The sequence below is a fragment of the Hemiscyllium ocellatum genome, chromosome 33 (assembly GCF_020745735.1).
Source record: "Hemiscyllium ocellatum isolate sHemOce1 chromosome 33, sHemOce1.pat.X.cur, whole genome shotgun sequence".
In the NCBI taxonomy this organism is placed as follows: Eukaryota; Metazoa; Chordata; class Chondrichthyes; order Orectolobiformes; family Hemiscylliidae; genus Hemiscyllium; species Hemiscyllium ocellatum.
The window spans coordinates 5,645,808-5,670,832 of NC_083433.1; the positions used below are offsets into that span (position 1 = coordinate 5,645,808).

The 25,025-nt window shown below is 42.8% G+C and overlaps 1 protein-coding gene across 2 annotated transcripts in view; it reads left to right on the top strand.

Annotated features, from left to right (window-relative positions):
• ap2a1 (adaptor related protein complex 2 subunit alpha 1) overlaps positions 1-25,025 on the top strand; it is a 67,222-nt gene that overhangs the window by 13,426 nt on the left and 28,771 nt on the right. For both annotated transcript variants that reach the window (XM_060849507.1, XM_060849508.1), the window contains exons 3-14: positions 2,474-2,616; positions 4,403-4,596; positions 5,366-5,495; positions 7,190-7,291; positions 10,949-11,057; positions 13,815-13,965; positions 15,512-15,680; positions 16,638-16,775; positions 19,213-19,395; positions 21,378-21,475; positions 23,028-23,259; positions 24,299-24,466. In XM_060849507.1, coding sequence (XP_060705490.1) covers positions 2,474-2,616; positions 4,403-4,596; positions 5,366-5,495; positions 7,190-7,291; positions 10,949-11,057; positions 13,815-13,965; positions 15,512-15,680; positions 16,638-16,775; positions 19,213-19,395; positions 21,378-21,475; positions 23,028-23,259; positions 24,299-24,466 — 1,817 coding nt within the window. The remainder of the gene's footprint in view (positions 1-2,473; positions 2,617-4,402; positions 4,597-5,365; positions 5,496-7,189; positions 7,292-10,948; positions 11,058-13,814; positions 13,966-15,511; positions 15,681-16,637; positions 16,776-19,212; positions 19,396-21,377; positions 21,476-23,027; positions 23,260-24,298; positions 24,467-25,025) is intronic.

Genomic DNA, 25,025 nt, shown 5'->3' on the forward strand with positions numbered 1-25,025 from the left:
CAGATAAGTGAATAGCAAAGGTAATTTGCTGAGGATAAGGGAGTCTAAAACTGGAGGGCATAACTTTAAGGTGTGAGGGTAATGATTTAAAAGGGGCACGAGGGGCAACCTTTTCAGAGGGTGGTACATGTATAGAATGAACTGCCAAAGGAAGTGTAGTTACGTAATTTAAAAGATATTTAGACAGGAACATGAATAGGAAAGATTTAGAGGGATATAGGCCAAATACAGGCAAATGGGATTGGGTTCAGTTTTGGCAACCTCATTGGCACGAATGAGTTGGACTGAAGGGACCAGTTTCCATGCTGCATGAGCATTTAATTTGTGGAGCTTAAATTTCTCACTGGATGCAAGTACAACTTGTATTCTTGCTTCCTCCATGCAGTTAACATGTCTCAACATTTACTTCGAAGATAATATCTATATTGTTTAGTACACTGGTTAGGTTTTCCTTCCTACCCTCTCTTTCGGTTAGAAGATGAAATCAGTCAGTTTCCAAGCAGTGTGTTTTGCAGGAGGTGGGGGCAGAAGTAAGGTGCTGAATGTTTCAGGTATCCCTATTCGGCTTGTGACAGGTATAGTTCACTATAACCAGTGCCTCAGTGAAACAGTAGCAGGTCAAAAGTTTGTTCTTTCTGTATGTTAAATTTTCCAACATTTTCCTCCATTGGAGGCTGTGCTTTTCATGAAAGAACCACCCCTCCCGCTTAATTGCATGTAGTTCAACTTAGCAATTGCTGGATGAAGAAAAGCCAGGGTCCATCTCTTGTACCCTCTCCCATCCTGGCACTTGCATGGTACCATTTAAATGAAGTTATTGACTAATTGCAGCAGCCAGTCTCTATCAGTAAGTGTAGAACTGCCACCCTCCTTGAAACCCAATTGCTTCACCCAATCAATCGTTGATGAAGCTGGCGAAGCAGATTTTCTTTTCCCTAATGGGAGGGTGGTGGTCACAGGGCGGTGGTCTTTCTGTCTGTTCGAATTGGTAAAGTATAGACATGTCCATCACATGTCAGCTGATCTGGGAAGTCACTGTTGAAAATGCAGCCCATGGATGTTGAGAGCTGGACTCCAAGTTGGAATAATCTGTCATGGAAGCCTATCCCATGTTGAAGAAGTCAGTTTACACCTGAGGGATATATTGGTCCACCAGTTACCCTCTTCAGAGGAAGAGAGGTAACGCTGTAAGTTCTTGATGCATGTAATGCATTTATTTTTAAAATTGCCATAAAGTCACTGTGACACAGAAGGAATTTACTTGAGTGTAAGGTTTTCTTTCTGCATATCCTGTGTACTGTTGTGCAAGAAGAGAGTGTGTGCTTCAGTTATAATACAAGTCCTGGTTAGCAGAAACCCAGATTGGGAAACAGCGTTTCAAGTGCTGAGCTGGGTGCACTGAGTTGCTTTTGCAATCCTGGCTGTTGCAATGATTGATTGTACAGAACTGTTGCAAGTTTGCAGTCAGTGTGGGAGTACCTAACTCCTTCAAATAGGAGGACAATGTAGTTTTTATTTCACTCAGTCCTCGCATTTGTTTGTTTTTAACCTTTTAGCATATGGTGCCATCTCTGCACACAACAGCACACAGGATTCAAATAAAACCACAGAAACCTTTCAACACGAGTCATAGCTTCCTCTTCCTGTAGTGAGTCAGCTGTTTCTTTTCCCCTCTGTTCACTCCAAACAGAAATTTCACATGAATCAGCAGCCTCAGCTCAGTACTAGGATAGTGAGGGAAGATTGGAGGGTAGAAATATTTATAAATAATTTGGATTATCACAGAACCCTTCTATCCTGTACATTGTCTCTCTCAACCACGCCCCGATGAAATGAAACATTCTCTGTAGCTTCACAAGGACTGGATTCCTGCTTAACTGATTTGCCTGTGAATATAGACAATAAGTATTTCAGTAGGTGTTTACCCGTTAAATACCACAACTGGCTCAATCAAATTCTCACCAGTTAGCCACACAAGCTCACTTTACAACGGTGGTGAGTGAATGGAGATCAGAACAGGAATGCTGGCTGACTTTATTTTTGTCACTGCCAAACTCTGACACAACCATGAATAAAAGCAAAATGCTTGAGATACTCTGCAGATTTGGCAGCACCTGTAGCAAGAGAAAGAGTTAATATTTCGGGTCTGGTGAGACTCCTCTTTGGAACAACCATGAATGTCTACAATGAAAAAAAGGACTGCAGTTCAGACTTTTTACTCTTCTGAACATTAACTCTTTTCCCTCCACAGATGCTGCCAGATTTGCTGAGTTTCTCCAGCAATTTTTGTTCTTGAATGATAAATGCCTCTGTCGTGGTTTACAGAATACAGAATATAAGGCGATCATGATCATCCCGTGCAAATACTGATTTAAATCCAATTTTGACACTGAGCAACTGCAATAGCATTTTATTTCTTGCCTTCTGTGCCACGCGTTCTTGTAATTCTGTGATTCTCTTTTTGCTCATGCAGGTGACAAGGCCCTGGATGGTTACAGTAAGAAGAAGTATGTTTGCAAACTACTCTTCATCTTCCTGCTTGGTCATGACATTGACTTTGGCCATATGGAGGCCGTGAACCTGCTTAGTTCCAATAAATACACAGAGAAACAGATTGTGAGTATCTCTGCTTGACCACACCATTTGGGGTGATGGTTTTCGGGCATAAGTTCTTGGCTTGGCGGCAGGTGTTTGGTTTTCTATTTCACATCAGGTTTTATAGGATAGGATTCAGGCCTACACCGTCAGGCAGTTAGACCATTTCCACTTTGTTAAAGAAAGGAGCCTCACAACTGTTAGCAGCTATTCAGAGCTCCATAGCGACCATTGCTGTATTCGAGCCTGTGACCTCAATGTTTTGATTGGTCACCACTCATAGTTTGGGGAAGCCTTGGCTTACATTCTAATAAAAGAAACTTCATAAAGCTGTGGCACTTCATAAGATCGAGTCAGTCCCAGTCCTCTTGTACAGTCACTTTTGTCCCATTTGCTGTGCTTTCTGAGATGAGCAGGAAACACCAAAATTCATTTGAGTAAGACTTCTGTGTAGCAATGTTTTTTTTTTAAAGTGTGGATGGTTTCCACACTAATGTAGCCATTTCTTCATATCTGAGTTTGAGACGGCGAGGGCCAATCAGGCACTGCAGTCGAAACTGATTCTCTGTATCCAAACACAATTCACGCAGACTCTAAAGAAAGAGGGAACGTGCATGTCTAAAACATCTCGGGGCCTCCTGAATCCTTTTTCAGTCAATGAATGTAGCCACTGTTGTAATGTTAGGAAACTCGTTACTTTTGCAGATAGCAAACTCCTGAAAACAGCAGTAGAATCCGAGGAAGATCTTTTGACTGAGGTTGTTTGAGATATATATATTGCTGAGGATAGCTAGGAAGCTAGATTCTTAATTCAGGGTTTATCTCTCCACTGCTGTATTCTTACTATGTGATGCAGAACTTCCTGCCACTGGTCCTCCATACTGTTAGGCAGGATGCAGTTTGGATATATTGTCACCACAATAATGCTGTCTAGGCTGGATGGATCACCAAGTCCTTTCCTATCTCATTATCCATATGTACTTGCATTTATCTTTTGCCCTTGAGCCTGTGATTACCCCTCTCTTCTTTCCATAGTGCTAATACCTTATTGATCATATCATAATTAGGAACATCAGGAGGCCATTTAGCCCTTCGAGTCTGCTCCAACACTCAGTCAAGCGCAGCAGGTCAGGCAGCATCCGAGGAACAGGAGATTTGATGTTTCGGGCATAAGCCCTTCATACTGATGAAGGGCATATGCCCGAAATGTTGAATCTCCTGTTCCTTGGATGCTGCCTGACCTGCTGCGCTTTTCCAGCAACACATTTTCAGCTCTGATCTCCAGCATCTGCAGACCTCACTTTCTCCCCAACACTCAGTCAAGTCATGGCTGATCAGATTGTTGACTTAATTCCTCTTTCCTATTTTGACCCCTTGTAGGTCAAAAATATGGTTAACATTGTGTGAGCATGTCAGGCCATAACTGGGGCAACTCTTGAAATTTTGGTACAAGTACCCAAATTTTAGAATCAGCTTTTTGTTAGTATGAAAAAAAACCTGGCGTCCAAACCAGACAACTAAAACAGACATCAGTCTCTTGGGCCGCCTTTGCACTGCCTTCAATGCTTGACCTTCCTTATGTCCTGATGACCTGAATTAGGTAATGTCTATTTGAGGGATGTTTACGGAGATCTGCAGTTTTGTCATGATTTCATTTGAATTGTTTCCTTCAGTTGTTATAACAGTTCACAGCTCTGTATGGTGTTTGTTGTGATTAGCTGTCAAATCTAATGAGTTTCTTAAGATTGTCAGTTAGACCACAATATTTTGAGAAGTTCAGGTTCAGTCTTGTGTTCTGTGTTTTCAGGGTTACCTTTTCATCTCTGTGCTGGTGAACTCCAACAGTGAGCTTATTCGTCTGATTAACAATGCCATTAAGAATGACTTGGCCAGTCGCAATCCCATCTTCATGTGTCTTGCTCTGCACTGCATTGCAAATGTTGGCAGTAGGGAAATGGCAGAGGCATTTGCTTCAGAGATTCCCAAAATCCTGGTAGCTGGGTAAGTATGCTTTTGATGTAATTGCTGTTTGTAGTTGGCACTTTTTGGGGCAAAAGTGTTCTCTTATCAACTGCTCTTACAGCTGTTTACAAAGTAAAGAGGCCCCTATCCATTTTGTAATGGTCATGAACAGCTGGTATTCAGGTACCTGAATTTTACAATAATTACCACTCTCTTGCCAGCAACAATGGCTTTTGCAAGAAATGGGGAAAAAAAATCCTCATTGTGCCCAACTCGGCTAAAATAAAAGCAGAAAGCGCTAGAGAGCCTCAGCAGGTCAAGCAACATCTGAGGAGACTAATGCTTTGAGTCCGTTGTGTTCTCTTTGTAATATCTTGGATTCAATCTGTTAACTTTGTTTCTCACTCCACAGATGCTTCCAGACTTGCTGCATTTTTCTAGCACTTTCCCCAGGTCCTGGAAATTTTAAAATATAAACTGTATTTGACTTTTTTTATTTTACTGATGTTCTGAGGTTGAGGTTAAGGCACCATATTAGGGTAAAGTGAGGGAAGTGCTATTATACCTAACCCATGGTATACCAGCTTTCAAAGTGTAAAGAGGAACTTGTCTCACTTATTTTTGGTGCTGACCTTGCATTTCCAAAGACAAAAAATTCCATGTTCCTGTATCCAAATTCTTCAACCTGGTAAATCCATTTTAAAAATAAAACGTTAATTATTTTCTTGCTTTCTCCCTCTGTAATTAGCACTTCCATCCCCAGAATTCATTTCTCCCACTGAATTTGTTGCTGGTGTTCTGTTGACAGTGATACTATGGACAGTGTGAAACAGAGTGCTGCCTTGTGTCTGCTGCGTCTGTACAAGACTTCTCCAGACCTGGTGCCTATGGGTGAGTGGACATCCCGAGTGGTTCATCTGCTAAACGACCAGCATCTGGTAAGCAAATAAGTTGTTAATTTTTTAAAAACTTCTGTACTGTGTATGCAACAGATTTGCTCCAGAGAGGCCCCACCTTCAATTTTCTGTCAGAACTTGCAATTGTCTTCAATACTTGAGATACTGGAGGGGTGAAATGAAATTAACTCCAGATCTTTCTCTCCCTGTGATCACTTTGAGAAAATGTGAGCTGTTCAAATTGGTTAATGATCAGATTTCATACGCTGGAGTCATAAGGAAGATTTGTCATTTCTTGCTTTAGCAAGTATCAAGAAACCTTTTATTTGTTTTTACAGGCATTGGTTAGCATAGGAATACCTTTTTTTATAAATTCCTTTAATTGTGTTTTATTCTTGTGTGGGTGTCATTTATTTCACGTCCCTACTTGTCCTTGAATTGATTGGCAGTCAAGGCAGTTTCAGAGGACAGCTGAGAATCAGATACATTGCTGGGCCTGGGCACTCATGTAGGCCAGACCCTGTGAGGATGGTACATTTCCTTCCCTTATTTTTATGACAGTCAACAACAGTTACACGATCACCATTAAAAGTTTTTTTCAAATTACAGATTTTTAAATTCAGTTCAAATTTTGCCAAACTGGAATTTGAATTTCTGCCCCGAAAACATTAGTAATCTCTGGATTACTAGTCCAGTGAGATTACTGCTGCACCATCACTTTCCCTGATTTGAGTAAGCTTACTTTTAACATAAGGAATTTTCTTTCTATATCAGCTGGCGTTGGACCCTAGCAATTCTGCAATGTGAGAATTTTCTAAAGGTTTCACGGAATACGTGTTTCCGGCTAGGCTAGCATTTGCTACCTCTGGGAAGGTGGCAGTGAACTGTCTTGAATTTCTGCAGTCCAGGTAATGTAGGTACTCCCAAAATGCTGAGAGTGTGGGAGTCCCAACATGTTGACCCAGCGACAGTGAAGGGGCAGTGATCTATTTCCAAGTCAGGATGGTGAATGGCTTGGAGGGGAACTTGCAGGGATGGTGTCTCCATGTACCTGCCGCCCTTGTCCTTCTAGATGGCAGAAGTTGTGGGTTTAGAAAGTGCTGTTGAAAGAAAGTAAGGCACTGAGACTAAGGGCTGTCAGTAGGGTTTCAGGAAAGCATGATATTGGAAGTGCATCCAGTTGAGCTTTGACAAGCACCCAATTGCAGACCACCTTCTTCTGAGGTTTGAGAGAACTCTAACGGACAGAGAGCAGAAGAAACTGCATTTGTGGCATACCTTATGATCTCATTTTAAGCATCCTATATGTTTCATAAGCAGTGAAGTGCAGTCTTTGTTTTACCAGTCAAATATAGCTGCCATAATGCTTACCTCAAATTCCAGAACTAGCAGTAACTTGAGGGAACAGTTGTAATGTGATATCAGTTGAGGGGAAAATGTTGGCCAATACTTCACTATTCAGAATAGTGTCCATCTTAACTACTTGACTCAGCATATGGAGTTTATTATGGCATGCAAAAGATTTACAGCACGAGGGTGAAATGCTGCCAGTCATGGGTTTGTCACTGGTGGTGTGAGGAATGTGAAATGTTAGTGTAACAAGAGAACCAAGCTGCACGCCACCAATGCCCATTAATTTAGATATGATTTTGTTTTCCTAAAGAAACATAGTGAAAAGATCGATGATCTTGGGCATCCTTTAGATTAAACTGTTTGATACTTCTGGGTTGTTGCAGGGGGTTGTGACTGCAGCTACCAGTCTCATCACTTGCCTGAGCAAGAAAAACCCTGATGAATTCAAGACTTGTGTTTCGTTGGCTGTTTCCAGACTTAGTCGGGTAAGTGAAGGTGCTGATATTTGAGTTTCTAGATCTGGATTTATCCTCTGCTTAACAGAATTAATCGATTGCTGCTTTAAACAGTTGGTTTGCTGGAATCATGTGGGTTGATTGATTTTTCTGTTCAGAAGGAAACTGGCAAGTGCTCTCCTATCACTAGTCTCTTCACATTGTGATGGATGAAGGTTTTGCTTAGTGTAGTACAAAATCAAAAAGATCAGAAGCTGTTCATTTTAATAGCTGTGATCATAGTCAACGACAGAGGTAAGTTATTGATTGTTAAGGGGTCAAAGGTTACAGGGCAAAGGCAGGAGAATGGGGTTGAGAAACCTATCAGCCATGATTGAATGGCGGAGCAAACGCGATTGGCCAAATGGCCTAATTTCTGCTCCTCTGTCTTATGGTCTTCTGTGGTTGCCTTTTGTATCAACAGAGAAAACTAATCATTGATATTTCTCCTGCTCTCCATACAGCAATTCCCACGCTTGAGCTGTAATGCTGTATTATGTGACCATCTAGGCCACATCTAGTGCTGCTTGACAGATTGTTAGAAGGGTAAACCCCTTTGGAACATATCTTAGTGAAAGCAGCTTCAAAGTAGGGAAAATTGAGTTGGGGTGGTTACAGTGACATTGTGATGTGTTGCTGCTCAATGACGAGGCAGAGATACCTTTCATTTTGTGTGGAAAATGGGTTCTGATCTCTTCAGAAGTATAGAATACTGGGTGGGAGAGAGGTTCCTTCCTTGTCTTGGGGAGGACAGTGGGAAAGCAAGTGATCCATCAAGTGCTTGTTAGAACTCTTGGTGACTGTCTCCTCGCCACTTGATCCACTAAAGAATGTTGTTGTGGTTCTGCTCGCCGAGCTGGAAGTTTTTGCTGCAAACGTTTCGTTCCCTGGCTAGGGAACATCATCAGTGCTGTTGGAGCCTCGTGTGAAGCGCTGCTTTGATGTTTCTTCCGGTATTTATATTGGTTTGTTCTTGCCGCTTCCGGGTGTCAGTTTCAGCTGCAGTGATTTGTATGTGGGGTCCAGGTCGATGTATCTGTTGATGGATGTTCTTGCCGTTTCCGGGTGTCAGTTTCAGCTGTAGTGGTTTGTATATGGTGTCCAGGTCAATGTGTCTGTTGATGGAGTTTGGGGATGAATGCCATGCTTCTAGGAATTCTCTGGCTGTTCTCTGTCTGGCTTGTCCTATGATAGTGGTGTTTTCCCAGTCAAATTCATGTTGCTGGTTGTCTGAGTGTATGGCTACTAGAGATAGCTGGTCGTGTCGTTTTGTGGCTAGCTGATGTTCATGGATGCGGATTGTTAGCTGTCTTCCTGTTTGTCCTATAGTGTTTTGTGCAGTCCTTGCATGGTATTTTGTAAACTACATTAGTTTGGCTCATGCTGGGTATTGGGTCCTTTGTTCTAGTGAGTTGTTGTCTGAGCGTGGATGTTGGCTTGTGTGCTGTTATGAGTCCTAAGGGTCGCAGTAGTCTGGCTGTCAGTTCTGAGACGCTCCTGACGTATGGTAGAGTGGCTAGTTCTTTTGGTTGTGGCATGTCCTCGTTCCTCGGTCTATCTCTTAGGCATCTGGTGATAAAGTTGCGTGGGTATCCGTTTTTGGCGAATACCTTGTATAGATGTTCCTCTTCCTCTTTTTGCAGTTCTGGTGTACTGCAGTGTGTTGTGGCCCTTTTGAATAGTGTCCTGATGCAGCTTCGTTTGTGTGTGTTGGGGTGGTTACTTTCATAGTTTAAGACTTGGTCTGTGTGTGTTGGTTTCCTGTGTACCCTTGTGGTGAATTCTCCGTTGGGTGTTCTCTCTACTAACACGTCTAGACAAGGGTACACAGGAAACCAACACACACAGACCAAGTCTTAAACTATGAAAGTAACCACCCCAACACACACAAACGAAGCTGCATCAGGACACTATTCAAAAGGGCCACAACACACTGCAGTACACCAGAACTGCAAAAAGAGGAAGAGGAACATCTATACAAGGTATTCGCCAAAAACGGATACCCACGCAACTTTATCACCAGATGCCTAAGAGATAGACCGAGGAACGAGGACATGCCACAACCAAAAGGACTAGCCACTCTACCATACGTCAGGAGCGTCTCAGAACTGACAGCCAGACTACTGCGACCCTTAGGACTCATAACAGCACACAAGCCAACATCCACGCTCAGACAACAACTCACTAGAACAAAGGACCCAATACCCAGCATGAGCCAAACTAATGTAGTTTACAAAATACCATGCAAGGACTGCACAAAACACTATAGGACAAACAGGAAGACAGCTAACAATCCGCATCCATGAACATCAGCTAGCCACAAAACGACACGACCAGCTATCTCTAGTAGCCATACACTCAGACAACCAGCAACATGAATTTGACTGGGAAAACACCACTATCATAGGACAAGCCAGACAGAGAACAGCCAGAGAATTCCTAGAAGCATGGCATTCATCCCCAAACTCCATCAACAGACACATTGACCTGGACACCATATACAAACCACTACAGCTGAAACTGACACCCGGAAACGGCAAGAACATCCATCAACAGATACATCGACCTGGACCCCACATACAAATCACTGCAGCTGAAACTGACACCCGGAAGCGGCAAGAACAGACCAATATAAATACCGGAAGAAACATCAAAGCAGCGCTTCACACGAGGCTCCAACAGCACTGATGATGTTCCCTAGCCAGGGAACGAAACGCTTGCAGCAAAAACTTCCAGCTCGGCGAGCAGAACCACAACAACGGATACCCGAGCTACAAATCTTCAATCAGATTTTAAACTAAAGAATGTTTTGGACAGTTGGATAGTTAACACTTTGCAGTCATATTGTTCACTGAATTGGATGCTAATTCTTCGCCAAAGGCAGTGACTCCTTGTCCTGAGTTCAAACTGTAGATCCATCCAAACAGGTGCAAAGGGTTGGAGTCTGTCTGAAACTGAGATTTGGACAGTTTCAATCCATTCTGTACTCATTCACTTTCAGTTGAAAATCGCCCAAACTTCTAAGTTGGCGTTCTGAATCTACAGGATGCCTGTTAGCTTAGGAAATGGGAAGGATGGTTGTCATTGTGTCGTCAGGGGTATTAATGAGTATCGTGAGCTTGTATTGTGATGAATAAAAATGCGAAATTCTGCATATGTAAAATAACAATAGAAAACGTTGGAAATACAGTGACACCCCTAATATTTCCTAGCCAACTTGTTTAAGTCTGCAACCTTTTTAAATTTTCTTTACATGGCCGCACATGTGCGGTAACTTAAAACAGCTGACTTGTGCTGGGGAGGTTTCGATTTGCTACATGGACAGCATCTCTAGGTGGAGAAAAGGTTAGCAAATTCATTGACCTGAAAACGTCAACACCGGAAGAGAGAGAGATAATTATCTGACTTGCTGAGCACTTCCGGTATTTTCTTTGCTTTGGACTGCACCTGATCTGAGCATGCATGAGATGGATGCCTTGTGTTCCATTTTCTAAAATCAGCATTTCTCTCCTTGACAACCTCACATTGGAACCCATCTGTGCGCAGATACATGTCTGTATTCTGACAAGTCTTTTCTGGCATCGCCCATAAGTACATCGTAATTTACAAATGACCATTAACTTGATTCTTCCTTCATGGCTGTTACAGATTGTGTCATCTGCCTCCACTGACCTTCAGGATTACACGTATTACTTTGTTCCAGCACCCTGGCTCTCTGTCAAGTTGCTACGACTCCTGCAGTGCTATCCTCCACCAGGTAAGGCACCTAGCTACTTGTGACATGGTCTGTTCATTGTGGTGACTAGATAATCAATTGGTCAGTACTATAATTCAGGATGCTCAGTGGTCAGCACTGCTGCCTCACAGTGCCAGGGACCCGGGTTCGATTCCAGCCTCTGGGGAGTGTCTGTGTGGAGTTTGCACATTCTCCCTGTGTTTGCGTGGGTTTCCACCACGTGCTTTAGTTTCCTTCCACAGTCCCAAAGACGTGTGGGTCAGGTGGATTGGCCGTGCTAAATTTCCCATAGTGTTAGGTATATAAATCAGAAAAATGGGTCTGGGTGGATTACTCTTTGGAGGGTCAGTGTGGATTTGTTCGGCCGAAGGGCCTGTTTCCACACTGTAGGGATTCGAATTTAATCCAACTACTGGCATTGCTTGCAAAATTGCTTGCAGTCATTGTAACACAATCCTTAAATTAAGGGCTATAAGCCTGCCATTCCATAGGAAAATACAGCACAGAACAGGCCCTTTGGCCCACGATGTGCCAAGGCTTAATCCTAATGTGAAATATAGTAACTTAACCTATGCACCCCTCAACTCACTGCTATCCATGTGCATGTCCAGCAGTCGCTTAAATGTCCCCAATGACTCTGCTTCCAACACCACCGCTGGCAACGCATTCACAACTCTGTGTAATGAACCTAACTCTGACATCTCCTTTATACCTTCCTCCTAATATCTTCAAACTGTGACTCTTCGTGCCAGTCAAACCTGTCCTGGAGAAAAGTCTCTGGCTATTGACTCTATCTATTCCACACATTATTTTATATAACTGTCTTCCTCCTCTCCAGAGAGAAAAGTTAGAGTTTATTCAACCTTTCTTAAGGCAAGCCCTCCAGTCCAGGCCGCATCCTGGTAAACCTTCTTTGTACCCTCTCCAAAGCCTGTGTATCTTTCCTATAGTAAGGTGACCAGAACTGGACACAGTATTCCAAGTGTGGTCTCCCCAGGGACTTGTAGAGCTGCAGCAAAACCTCATGGCTCTTAAACTTGATCCCGCGTTAATGAAAGCCAAAATATCATGTTTTCTTAACAACCCTATCCACTTGGGTGGCAACTTTGAGGGATCTATGTACTTACACACCCAGATCCCTCTGTTCCTCCACACTGACAAGAATCCAATCTTTAATCCTATATTCGGCATTCGAGTTCAACCTTCCAAAATGCATCACTTCACATTTATCCAGGTTGAACTCCATCTGCCATTTCTCAGCCCAGCTCTGCATCCTGTCTATGTTGTGCTGCAGCCTGCAGTAACCCTCTATTCTATCGACGACACCTTTGTGACATTTGCAAATTTACTAACCCACCCCTCAACCTCCTCATCCAAGTCATTTATAAAAACTACAAAGAGCAGAGGCCCAAGAACAGAGCCCTGCAGGACACCACTCAACACTGACCTCCAGGCAGAATACTTTGCATCTACAATCACTCTCTGCCTTCTGTCATCCAGATAATTAAGTCTCCCTGTATCCCTTCTACATTACAATGTAGAAGTTTTCATAACATAATTGAAAGGAAATGTTGACATAGTATAGTTGAATGGGAAATGTTCATATAACCAATTAGAATGGGAAAACCTAAGTAAGTCCGAAAACGTTGAAAATGGGAAAATAAGAGGCATTGACAAACAAAGAACTGGAAATGCAGGAGATCTGAAATAACGAAAAACAAAAATTGATGGAGAAACTCAGCAGGTCTCTTCTGTGGAAAAAGAGTTCTGAAGAAGAGTCTCTGAACCTGAAACATTAATTCTGCTTTCTTTCCACAGATGCTGTCAGACCTGCTGAGTTTCTCTAGCCATTTCTGCTTTTGTGTTTAGACAATACTGTTGGAATATTGCGAGCAATTCTGGTCTCCTTCCTATCGGAAAGATGTTGTGAAATTTGAAAAGGTTCAGAAAAGATTCACAAGGATGTTGCCAGGGTTGGAGGATCTGAGCTACAGGGAGAGGCTGAACAGGCTGGGGCTGTTTCCCTGGAGCGTTGGAGGCTGAGGGGTGACCTTAGAGGTTTACAAAATTGAGGGGCATGGATAGGATAAATAGACAAAATCTTTTCCCTGGGGTCGGGCAGTCCAGAACTAGAGGGCATAGGTTTAGGGTGAGAGGGGAAAGATATAAAAGAGACCTAGGGGGCAACTTTTTCTCGCAGAGGGTGGTACGTGTATGGAATGAGCTGCCAAAAGAAGTGGTGGAGTCTGGTACAATTGCAACATTTAAGAGGCACTTGGATGGGTATATGTATAGGAAGGGTTTGGAGGGATATGTGTCGGGTGCTGGCAGTTGGGACTAGATTGGGTTGGGATATTTGGTTGGCATGGACAGATTGGACTGAAGGGTCTGTTTCCATGCTGTACATCTCTGTGACTCTATAAGAGTTGCACCCTGTATGCAAGATATGTAATTAGTATGGGGAGAAAGTGAGGTCTGCAGATGCTGGAGATCGGAGCTGAAAATGTGTTGCTGGAAAAGCGCAGCAGGTCAGGCAGCATCCAAGGAACAGGAAATTCGACGTTTCGGGCATAAGCCCTCCATCAGGATGCACAAGGCAAAGTGAATGGTGTCTAGATTCTGGTGTGGTACTGAGCTACTCAAATGATAAGAAACCAATTTTAATTACTTGCTCAGTGTTGTGATAGTTACTATTGCCAGAAAGCGTACTCCAATTGGTGTTAGCACTCTATGCTCATAAGGACAGTTCTTTCCACTTGACTGTTTCATCTTTTGCAGAGGACACTGCTGTTAAGGGTCGCCTGATTGAATGTATGGAGACTATCCTCAATAAGGCACAGGAACCACCCAAATCCAAGAAGGTACAACACTCCAACGCTAAAAATGCAATTCTTTTTGAAGCAATCAGCCTTATTATACATTACGACAGGTATGTGACATAGCGTCTCTTTGCACCATCCTTCCCCTTTTAAGTTATAATGTAAATAATGCAGCTTCTGCATTGTCTGGCTCAGATTTAGTTTTGAAGTAGCCCATCAGCGTAGGGCCAGTTGGGCACCCTTAATGCAAACCACAGAGAATGTAAGAAATTTGGAAAGTGGCAGAGAGGAGCATGTTTGACCTGCAAAGAATAACCATTATATTGGTGGGTAGTTAGCTGTGAGTTAAAATTCTACATTCTTGTCTCTGCAGCACTGGATCTCTTGATATGAGTTGTCACTGAACAGAGGCAAGCAGAGGGAGCAGACTCTGAATTGCTTTTGTGCACTCTTGTAATGGCTACAGGGACAAAAGTAGATTTCTTGCTGACCCTTCTCACTACAGTTGTTTTAGGACCTGCTTTTATATTGCCCTGAGTGCTGCACTGTTGTTCTGATTCACTACCAAGTTGACTTTGGGCCTCGTGTCAGGAGCCAGCATTAATGCCTTGGGTGGGGAGCTACTTTCAGTGTAATAAGACTAAAAGGGAGGAAGATTTAAGGTTTGTTTTATAAAATGTTTGTCTTAGCCGTGTGCATTCACACATAATCCCAGTTGATGAAATTACTGGACAAGCCAGGTCCCAGACAGAAACCTGACTTGGTAGGTCATATTTTGGTTTTTTGGCATATAAAGTGGTCTCTTGCTGAAACATCGGCAGGCAGTACTGCAGGTTTTGCTTTAACAATAAACGTGAAGTTTATTAAGAAAAAAATTGAATAAACCAAGCCATCTATTTATAGACATGCAAAGATTTTTAAATGTACAGTGAAAGTATTATTCCATTAATTCCAGAACAATTCTTTATAAATTTTAAAAAAGCCCAGCTTTTATATAGTACTTAAAACAGATATCTGGTACAGTACCCACAACATTATTTCTACAATACTCATTGTAGAATCCCTGTATCTAACATTTGGTACATTTAATCAATTGTGACTTCAGCTTCTTCCTGGAGCATTTGAACACCTAAGTGCTTAAGTAACTGCTTCAGGATTTTGTCATGACACGTCTGGTCTAGAGCTAAGACAATCCAGTTCACTATATCCTTCCCTTCTTACGAACACTGGTCACAGTGATGTATATTTAAAGGACTTTGCAGGATTGCTCTGAACTCCAAAGTGAAACTGAAACCAAAAGTCTCCCTGTCCAAGCTATCGGTGTTTCCCTTGACCTTAAAAATAAACAATTTCCAGAAATGTCTAATTCCAGAAGGCCTCATTATTCACCTTGCTGAGTTCCAAAGCAGTCTAAGGTAAACAAACAAAAAAAGGTGGTACATAAAGCATTCTTAAAGCCAGGCCCTTCAAAAACTGTTTTCAAGGAAATCACCATGGCTACAGAAATATTTGCAAGTTAAAAATTAACTTCAGAGGCACAACTGCAGCAGGTTACTAACTCAAACCAATTCCAAAATTAAAGTTAATCAAAAACACACAATGTACATCAAATGTTTTGTTTAAAAAGAACCCAACAGCGGTTTAATTTCCTGGCAGTGAGCCAAACCTGTTGGTGCGGGCATGTAACCAGCTTGGCCAGTTCCTGCAACACCGTGAGACTAACTTGCGATACCTAGCTCTGGAAAGCATGTGTCTGCTGGCGGGCTCTGAATTCTCTCACGAGGCTGTCAAGACCCACATTGAAACAGTCATCAATGCACTAAAGGTAAGCAATTAACTTTGCTTGTGGATGAGAGAGGGTAATCGTGGTATCTACCATTTCACAATCTTTTCTTGAATGCGGAAGGAATGAGATGGGATGGGATGAGATTATGATGTCTCATGTAGCTAAATAGCTACCTAAGTTCATGGAGAAATTGTTTCATGGTCATTAGATTCTTAATTCCAGATTTTTATTATATTCAAATTCCACTATTGGCTGTGGTGGGATTTGAATCCAGGTACCCAGAACATTACCTGGATCGCTGGATTAATAGTCCAGTGATAACACTACGTTATAGCTTCCCCTTGAGATCTCCCAGTATTTCTAAATACTCATTACTTATCACTTTAGTGCCACTGTGCCACCCACTGTTGGTGGTTAGCACTGCTGCCTCTCAATGCTATGGACCTAGGTTCGATCCCAACCTCAGGTGACCTTTTGTGTGCAGTTCTCCAGGTGCTCCGGTTTCCCCTCACATTAGGTGATTTGACCATTGTAAATTGCCTACAGTATCCAAGGATATATAAGCTAGGTGGATTAACCATGGGAAATGCAGGGTTACAGGAATAAGGTAGGTTAGTGGATCTGGGTGGAATGCTATTCTGAGGGTCAATGTGGGCTGAATGGCCTGCTCCCACACAATAGGATTCTATGATTACAAGTTTCAGACTCGACCAATCTTTTAAATAATGAGTTCCAGACTTCAGTAACTGAGTGTTTGGAAAAAAAAGTTCTCTTCAACTCTCCTGTTAGCCTTTGCCCTCCTCCCTTAAATTACTGTCCTTTGGTTATTGACCCTTAATTACTGGAGACTGGTTGGTTGTATAGTGATTCTGTACCTTTTTGTGTGTTTGTCTGATGATTTTTCTTAACTCCATTTTTGTTAGAATGCTGCCAAAGGTTTGTGAATATGTTGCATTTAGTTATTCCTCCTCTTATGTGCATCTCTTTCATGAATAGACGGAGAGGGATGTGAGTGTTCGCCAACGAGCTGCAGACCTCCTATATGCCATGTGCGACCGAACTAATGCTCCACAAATAGTGGCAGAAATGTTGAGCTATTTGGAAACGGCTGATTATTCTATTCGTGAAGAGATTGTGAGTTTCCTATGATTCTAATTTCAAAACAATGGAAGGGCATTTAACAATGAGTGCAATGAATTCCCCCCTCATCTTCGGTTACAAATGCGCTTTGTAATTCCCACCTCTACCTATTAACCAATGATGATGTGCTGGTGCCGATGTTGGACTGGGGTGGACAATGTCAGAAGTCACACTGTTATAGTCCAATAGGTTTATTTGAAATCCCAAGCTTTCGGAGCACTGCTCATTCGTCACATGAAATGGTCACTTCACCTGACGAAGGAGCAGTGCTTCGAAAGCTTTTTGATTTCAAATAAATAAACCTATTGGACTATAACCTGGTGTCGTGTGACTTTCGACTTTATTAACCAGTGAGTGGACAACCCGGGGGAGAAACAACATTCCTCCAAATCTATCTCTGATTTAGCTTTTAGTCTAATATTCAGATATCTGTTTCTTTGATTGTTAATTTGGCTGATGATGCTTCGTGGGAGCACTCTTTTTGTGATTTTATGGAACCTACAAGGGTGACTGAAATAGGTGGAATGTGAAATTTGGTTTTCTGTTGAGATAAGATGCAGAGATAACGTCAGCAGTGGGTTTAGGATATGTCGAGCATTCCACTGGTCCGTCTTGGGTTCATACATGTCTTATCCATGCATTCCATGATTGCACTAACGAGAAGCCAATTTCATTAAAATCCTAGATTGTTTCAATGGTGCATGGGACAACTAGGCACAACCACTTAAACATGGCATGCGTTTGTTGGCTTTGTGCAATTGGGGTCAGTCGATATCCTTGTTTAACTCAGTGGCACAGGAGAATTGCATGAAGACTCAGGTCTGGCAAGGTTGTGTTGGAGATGAGATGGGGATTTTAGAGTAAGACTGGGGCATGAAGGATCTGAAGAGAGATCTGGGAGGACAGAGGGTGGAATTAGGGGAATAGAGAACTCGAGGACGTGTCCTGGGTGTAGTGAGGGGCTGATCAAGGTGGTCAAGGTAAGAAAATATGTGCCTAGAAGGTGGTGTCACTCAGGACTGTTCAAATAAATCTCAATGTCAGGGTATTGCTGTCACAGTCCTTACAGGGGTTTGAATTTATCTACAGCATTTCAAGGATCCCAGCTGCGATGGCTGTTGGGCAATGTCCTTTACAGAGAAAGACGTGCCTGCAGAGCCTGCTAGTTCAGTCATGTCCCACAGAGTGGCAAATGCAATACTGGACACGAATGTGAACATTCAGTCAAGTGAATGTCTTAAACACATCCTTGTTTCTTCCGTAATGAAGGAAGTATACCCTACTCCCCTGTAAACATCAGTGTGTGCCAATTATGAGACATGTTAGTACAATGAACACTCTCTGACCAAGTTTCAGTAAATAATCATGATGCACACATGAATAAAGTGAAGCAATGTCATGTGAAGTATTTATAAGTGAGATTAAATTTTGATGTAAATCCACACCAACTTTGTATTTGGTGCAGTTGGAGCAGCAAGTTGTGGCAGTGATGCAGAGTCTCTGTTTAACCAGGGGTCTCTTTAAAAGACCGCTCATAGATACAGCACTGCCACTTTCCAGCAGGTTTCACAAATGAGGAACCTCTCCAGCTGCTGACTTGAATGTTTTGTATATACGCTGCTAATACTAATCATGCGGGAAAAGGCAAAAGGAGACAGTGCAGTTGGTGCCCAGTTCTGCTTGTGCTGTTGGGGGAAGGCATGGTATGGGCAAGATCCTGATTTAAGTTACAGGTGCTATATCAATAGAAATTGAGAGAAGGTGTTGCTCTGCCTTTACAAAGAGGGACCACTACCCCAGCACCCCTCAGGCCTTGTGCACTTCTTCAACAATTTCTTCCCATGAGCCACTCATACGGTAATTTGTTCTGTGTTAAGTGACCTGGGGCATTTGAGTAATGTATCCATGCAAGGCCTGCTTTCCTGCTTTTTATTTCCGTGATGCTGTGTATTCCATGGAGTGAGTTTGAACTGTCCTGTTTGCTGCTGTAAGTTGTGCCCTGGTTGTGCACGTTTGCGGCAATTCTCCATCGCACACTGGGTTTTTACTGTCGCTGCTTGCCTGCAGAGCAAAAAGGTCTGTACAGAGGGTAAAGAACACTGGACAAAATGAAAAATTGATAGAGAGGCCAAGAGATGCTATCTAAGTAAAGCTGATGAGTTGCTTCGGTCTGTTACGTACTGGAGTTGTGATGATGAAAGGATGTGAACATTGAATTAAATGGTCAAGAATACAAATCAAGATATTGTTAACACTCCGAGTGGTAATGTCCCACACTGACTGGAAAGACCACGAAGTTCCGTTCTGTGTTCCTCAGTTGTGCTCTGTTTATCCCAGCTGTTCATTAGCCTGAGGCAACTGCAACATTTGGAAAGAGTTCATCATTCACCACTAATGTTCTTTTTTTTTTAAAAAAAAATATCCATGGCAGGTCTTGAAGGTGGCCATTCTAGCAGAGAAGTATGCAGTGGATTACACGTGGTATGTGGATACGATTCTGAACCTCATCCGCATTGCAGGGGACTATGTCAGCGAGGAAGTATGGTACCGAGTCATTCAGATCGTTATTAACCGTGATGATGTCCAAGGTTATGCAGCAAAGACTGTGTTTGAGGTAAACATTCTAATTCTGAATTTCAGCTACATTTTGAAATTGCACCTTGATTACGAAGAGACCCTAGCCTTGCTTCTGGAAGTAGGCTGTCTGTCTTTTTTTTTCACCTTTTTTTTTGAGTGTCAATACCTCCATTAGTGTCTCTGCCACTTTCTTCATTTTTCCTGTCTCTCTCTCACCCTGCCCCTACTGACCTTCCACAGTACCCTCTCAAGCTCCTCCTTTATCTGGATCTTCAATCACTTGCGACTTTGAGGGAGAGAGACTGCACGATCCTAGTTGTCCCAATCCTTGTGAACCATCCCTCAGAATATTATCTTCATCCTATTCCTTGCCTCCAAATCTCTGGTCTGTGTTGATCCCACTACTCTAATCTCCCAAGATCTCAACTCTGCAGTACCTGCACCTCTTAAATTTATTTTTGGCATAGTCTTTAGTCATGCTACTCCACAAGTTTTCTTTTTGTGTGTGCTCCTTCCAGTATCTCATTTGGCGTTTCACTGTTATCTCTCCTTGCCCCTGTTAGAACCTGACATCCTCCTCGCTGCAGTATTTTGGAAATTTTTTTCTTGTTAATTTATGGAGCACAAGATGTTGATTAAGCACGAGTGGAAAATTTTCCCCTCCTTATAACTGATCCAGGGATAATAGTGATTTTGAAACTTTGGGGCCGTTGGTACAGGCCATGGAGTTGACTTGATTTTGGAAGGCAGGATGCGAGAACTAGCCAAAGTTGTAATGGAATAGCACTCAAAGGTCATGTACCACACTAGATGAATTTGGGAAAGCAAATCTTAGCATGACTTATACGCTTAATGGTAAGGTCCTAGAGAGTGTTGCTGAGCAAAGAGACCTTGGAGTGCAGGTTCATAGCTCCTTGAAAGTGGAGTCGCAGGTAGATAGGATTGTGAAGAAGGCGTTTGGTATGCTTTCTTTTATTGGTTAGAGTATTAAGTACAGGAGTTGGGAGGTCATGTTGCGGCTGTACAGGACATTGGTTAGGCCACTGTTGGAATATTGCGTGCAGTTCTGGTCGCCTTCCTATCAGAAAGGTGTTGTGAAACTTGAAAGGGTTCAGAAAAGACTTACAAGGATGTTGCCAGGGTTGGAGGATCTGAGCTATAGGGAGAGGCTGAACATGCTGGGGCTGTTTTCCCCGGAGTGTCGGAGGCTGAAGGGTGACCTTAGAGATTTATAAAATCATGAGGGGCATGGATAGGATAAATAGACAAAGTCTTTTCCCTGGGGTAGTGGAGTCCAGAACCAGGGGGCATAGGTTTAGGGTGAGAGGGGAAACATATAAAAGAGACCTAAAGGGCAACTTTTTCCACATTGAAGGCAGTATGTGTATGGAAGGAGCTGCCAGAGGAAGTGGTAGAGGCTGATACAATTGCAACATTTAGAGGCATTTTGATGGGTATATGAATAGGAAGGGTTTGGAGGGATATGGGCTGGGTGCTGGCAGGTGGGACTAGATTGGGTTGGGATGTCTGGTCGGCATAGACGGATTTGACCGAAGGGTCTGTTTCCATGCTGTACACCTCTATGACTCTATTGACTGCTGCAGGAGTTTCCATTTTCTGAGGTGTACTGAAAATATTGTTCAAATGACAACACAGTCTGGACTATGCCTTGGCAAGACACAAGCCATTCTTGTGATTAGGTTCTCATTTTAACTACAAAAGATAGTTACAAGTGAGACATTTTTCTTTTGGTAGATTAGTCAGAGATGCAAGGCCACAGGCTTGAGATAACCCCCGCTTGGAAAGTTGACTGCTAAAACAAACATGAAGTTTGCAGAACGTGGAACACTTTGCTACAGTGATTGCTAAATTGATTACAGCTTTCAGAAAAATATTGAACTTACAAAAGGGATGTGGTGTAAAAGCAGCCATTTAGAGCAGATGGAGGTTTGGGCAAAAGGCCACATCTTGCAATCAAAATTTCTGTCTAATTGAAATTCTTTCTGATTTTGTCTTCAGGCACTCCAGGCCCCAGCCTGTCATGAGAACATGGTGAAAGTGGGTGGATACATCTTGGGAGAATTTGGGAATCTCATTGCAGGTGATCCACGATCCAGGTGAGCTGAAGAAGGTAAAAGAGAGAAACCATTAGCTTTGTGATTGGTATTTTTACCCAGAGTGGAGTGGGAAAGTGCTCTTTCATAAGGTGACCTCAGAGATTGCAGTGTGTGAAGAACTAGGAGTCTTTAACATCACACTGGCCTTCTTTGGCACCGTTGGTGTTTTAAGGGAGGCCGCCTTTTGTTTTTAGCGTCACCTTACTTGTTTATGCCAGTACTGAGTAATGGTGTACTGAATGTCAGAAGTTGATTTGTTCCCTCAATTTAATTGAGTGGTCTAACCTGGTTTGTTAATGTGAATTGATTTGTCCTATGCTGATTGTTTGATCTAATTTCATGCTTGTACCAAACACTGAAATTGCTGGTCCAGAATAAAGTTTCTCTTACATTTCCTCAAGGTTTGGAAGGGCACCTTTTATTCCATCACTGTAAATCCTGTTTTTGGGATTTCTTTTAGTTTGTATTTGTGCTCAGCACTTTGCTTCTGCCCCTCCCCAGTCTGATTGATTAGTGATTGATCTTGAGGTGTCACTGGCAAGGCTGCCACTTATTGTTGGATCTAATCTCTCTTGAAAAGGTGGTGGTGAGCTGCCTTCTTAGACCACTGTACTTTGTATGGTGAAGGTATCGTCAGGTGTTCGACTTGATGTGAATGAAATAATGACTGTATGCCCAAGGTACCATGGTATATCACTTAGCAGTGCTCTCCCAGTGTGCCTACTGCCCTTGTCTTGTGTACAGTTCAGATGTGATCCATATTCCACGTCTCTGCACTTACTACTAGTTGAAGTGATGCCGTTTATTTAAAAATAGGGTAGACCGTGTGAAGGTTGTCATATCCCAACTCTGGATATTGACAAACATTGTCAAATTATTTGTGCATTGATTATTGGACTAAAGAAGGGATGCACTGAACTGCCTCTTCACAGAAGTTGACTGGCCACTGTTTAGTTCCCCTCAATCTTTGTTTTTGTTTTATGCAAGACATGTATTGACACAACATTTAAAATAGTAAGTGGGATTTTCCTATGGTGATGAATTAAGAGTCAAACACAGAACTGAAATGCAGTTCTTAATTTCCCCAGTGGTTTATTAAAGTGTGTGTCTGCACAGAATATCTCGAGAGAAGTGCAACAATGCATCTGTTTTCTATTGTCTGTCCCAGGACACTTTAAAAGAAAGAAGGACAGCAGCATGTATTGTCCTTCTGTAATTGCCCCCCCAGGTGACAGTGGGCTATGTGGGGGAAGTACTCTTGTAGTGCTGTCAGGAAGGTTGTCCAAGAATTATGACCTCTGAGTGACAAAGGAATGCCTGATGTATGGCCAAGTAGTAATGGAGGAGAACTTTCAGGTGACAGACTTGCCTTTATTATCCTAGGTTGTGGGTTGTGAATTTGGGTGGTTTGAGGGGGGAAATGTACATTATGTTTGAGGTGCTGTTACAGGCTCAGTAATAGTTGGTCTTTTCCTGTACTGTCTCAGTCGGTATGCTTGTCAATTAATATTTCTAATGTGCATTTTATTCTTCCCTGCTCTGTCCTTTCCAGTCCCTTGGTTCAGTTCAACTTGCTGCATTCCAAGTTCCACTTGTGCAGCGTTCCAACCCGTGCTCTGCTGCTCTCCTCTTACATCAAGTTTGTCAACCTGTTCCCTGAGACCAAGACTACCATCCAGGATGTGCTGCGCAGCGACAGCCAACTCCGAAACTCTGATGTGGAACTCCAGCAGAGGGCCGTGGAGTACCTCAAGCTCAGTTCAATTGCCAGCACTGATGTTCTGGTGCGTATAAAGCACACGCCTCCGGCTTTCTTCTTCAGTGTTGCTGCTTGCAGGGTAGTTACAACGGACTGTTTCAGGATTGGGACTTGTGGGTTTGAGTCCCACTGAAAAGACTTCAGCACATAATCTAGGCTGAGGTGGGGACTCAGATGCTGGAGATTAGAGTCAAAATTAGAGTGGTGCTGGAAAAGCACAGCAGGTCAGGCAGCATCTGAGGAGCAGGAAAATCGACATTTTGGGCAAAGGCTATTCATCAGGATCCAGATTCCTGGATGAAAGGCTTTTGCCCGAAACGTTGATTTTCCCTGCTCCTCTGATGCTGCCTGACCTGCTGTGCGCTTCCAGCACCACTCTGTTTAGACAATCTAGGCTGCCACTCCACATGCCAGGATTAAACAGGTGTGCTGCACATTTAGGGGTAATTATTTGGATGAGCCATTTAAATTCAGTAACAGTTTGCTTGCAGTTACTAAAGTGAGTATGTCTTGCGAGCAATACAAACAATGTCCCGCGGTTGAGTCAGTGTTAGCTGCTCTCCATTGCACTGCAGTAAGTAAGTGAAGGGACAGCAGATTATGGCTTCCTTATCTAATTGTTTTGCAGTGATCTCTAGAGGAAAGCACAGGGTTACCTGTGATGCCTTCCACAATAAAAGTATCTGCCAGCTCTAAGCTCAGAGACGCAGACATAAGAATATGAAAAATGGAAGCAGAAACAGCAACTTCAAATTTCCACTATCATTCAACAAGACCACAGCTGATCTACTCCATCGACTACTTTCCCCACCTTTTTTCACTACTTTGATTCCCTTAATTCCCCCCAAAAAATTGATCCCTGAATATATTCAGCAACTGAGTGGCCATAATGTTTGTCATCGAATGCCAAAGATTCACAATTCTGGTTTGGTAATTTTGGGTGAAGATACCTAAGGGCCATTGACTTTGGCATAAATGGGGTGAGTAAATAAGATGTGATCAGCAATCAAAGTTGAGCCCCAGTCCAAGTAACTTTTCTTCCTGTCCTGTCCTCTCCTCTGCAGGCCACTGTCTTGGAAGAGATGCCCCCATTTCCTGAAAGGGAGTCCTCCATCCTCGCAAAGCTGAAGAAAAAGAAGGGACCAGGCACCGTGACGGACATGGAGGAAGGGAAGAAGGAACAAACTGAGGTTAATGGTGGTGTTGAGCCTGCTGTCAATGCCAGTACTGTGGTGAGTACAGTCTTGGCTACTGCAGATCAAACAGTCACAAGCCTGATTGTGGGTGGCACTCGATTTCCAACTGCACTGTTTGGAAGTGTGGAGGCACCTTCAATTGAGACATTTCGGAGAGTTTTAGATGGTTACTCAGATAAAAAAATGTGTGCAAGGAAAAATATAGGGGATTGGCATTAGGTAAAGAGACTCATTTTAAAAGCCAATGCAGATGCAATTGGCTGAGTTACCTCCCCCTGTGCCACAACACCAATGTGATTCTGGGAAGTCCTTCTCTAGGATAAAATGCAGATTAAGACTCCCATACAGCAATGAGGAAGTACTGAGCTGAAGGTCCTTTCTTAAATGGTATGCAGTGACAGGAAAACCACCTCTGTCTGTGCATGCTGAAGGTGAGTTGTGAAGGAAAGGAATGACAATGCAGAAAAAGGAACCTTGCCCACAGACACTTACACACGCACAAACTGCGGCTGGAAATCTGAACTGAAAACAAAAGTGACCTGGTTAAAAGAAACTGGTCCTTCTTTCAGCGTTTGGTTCAGGCCACAAATCTGAA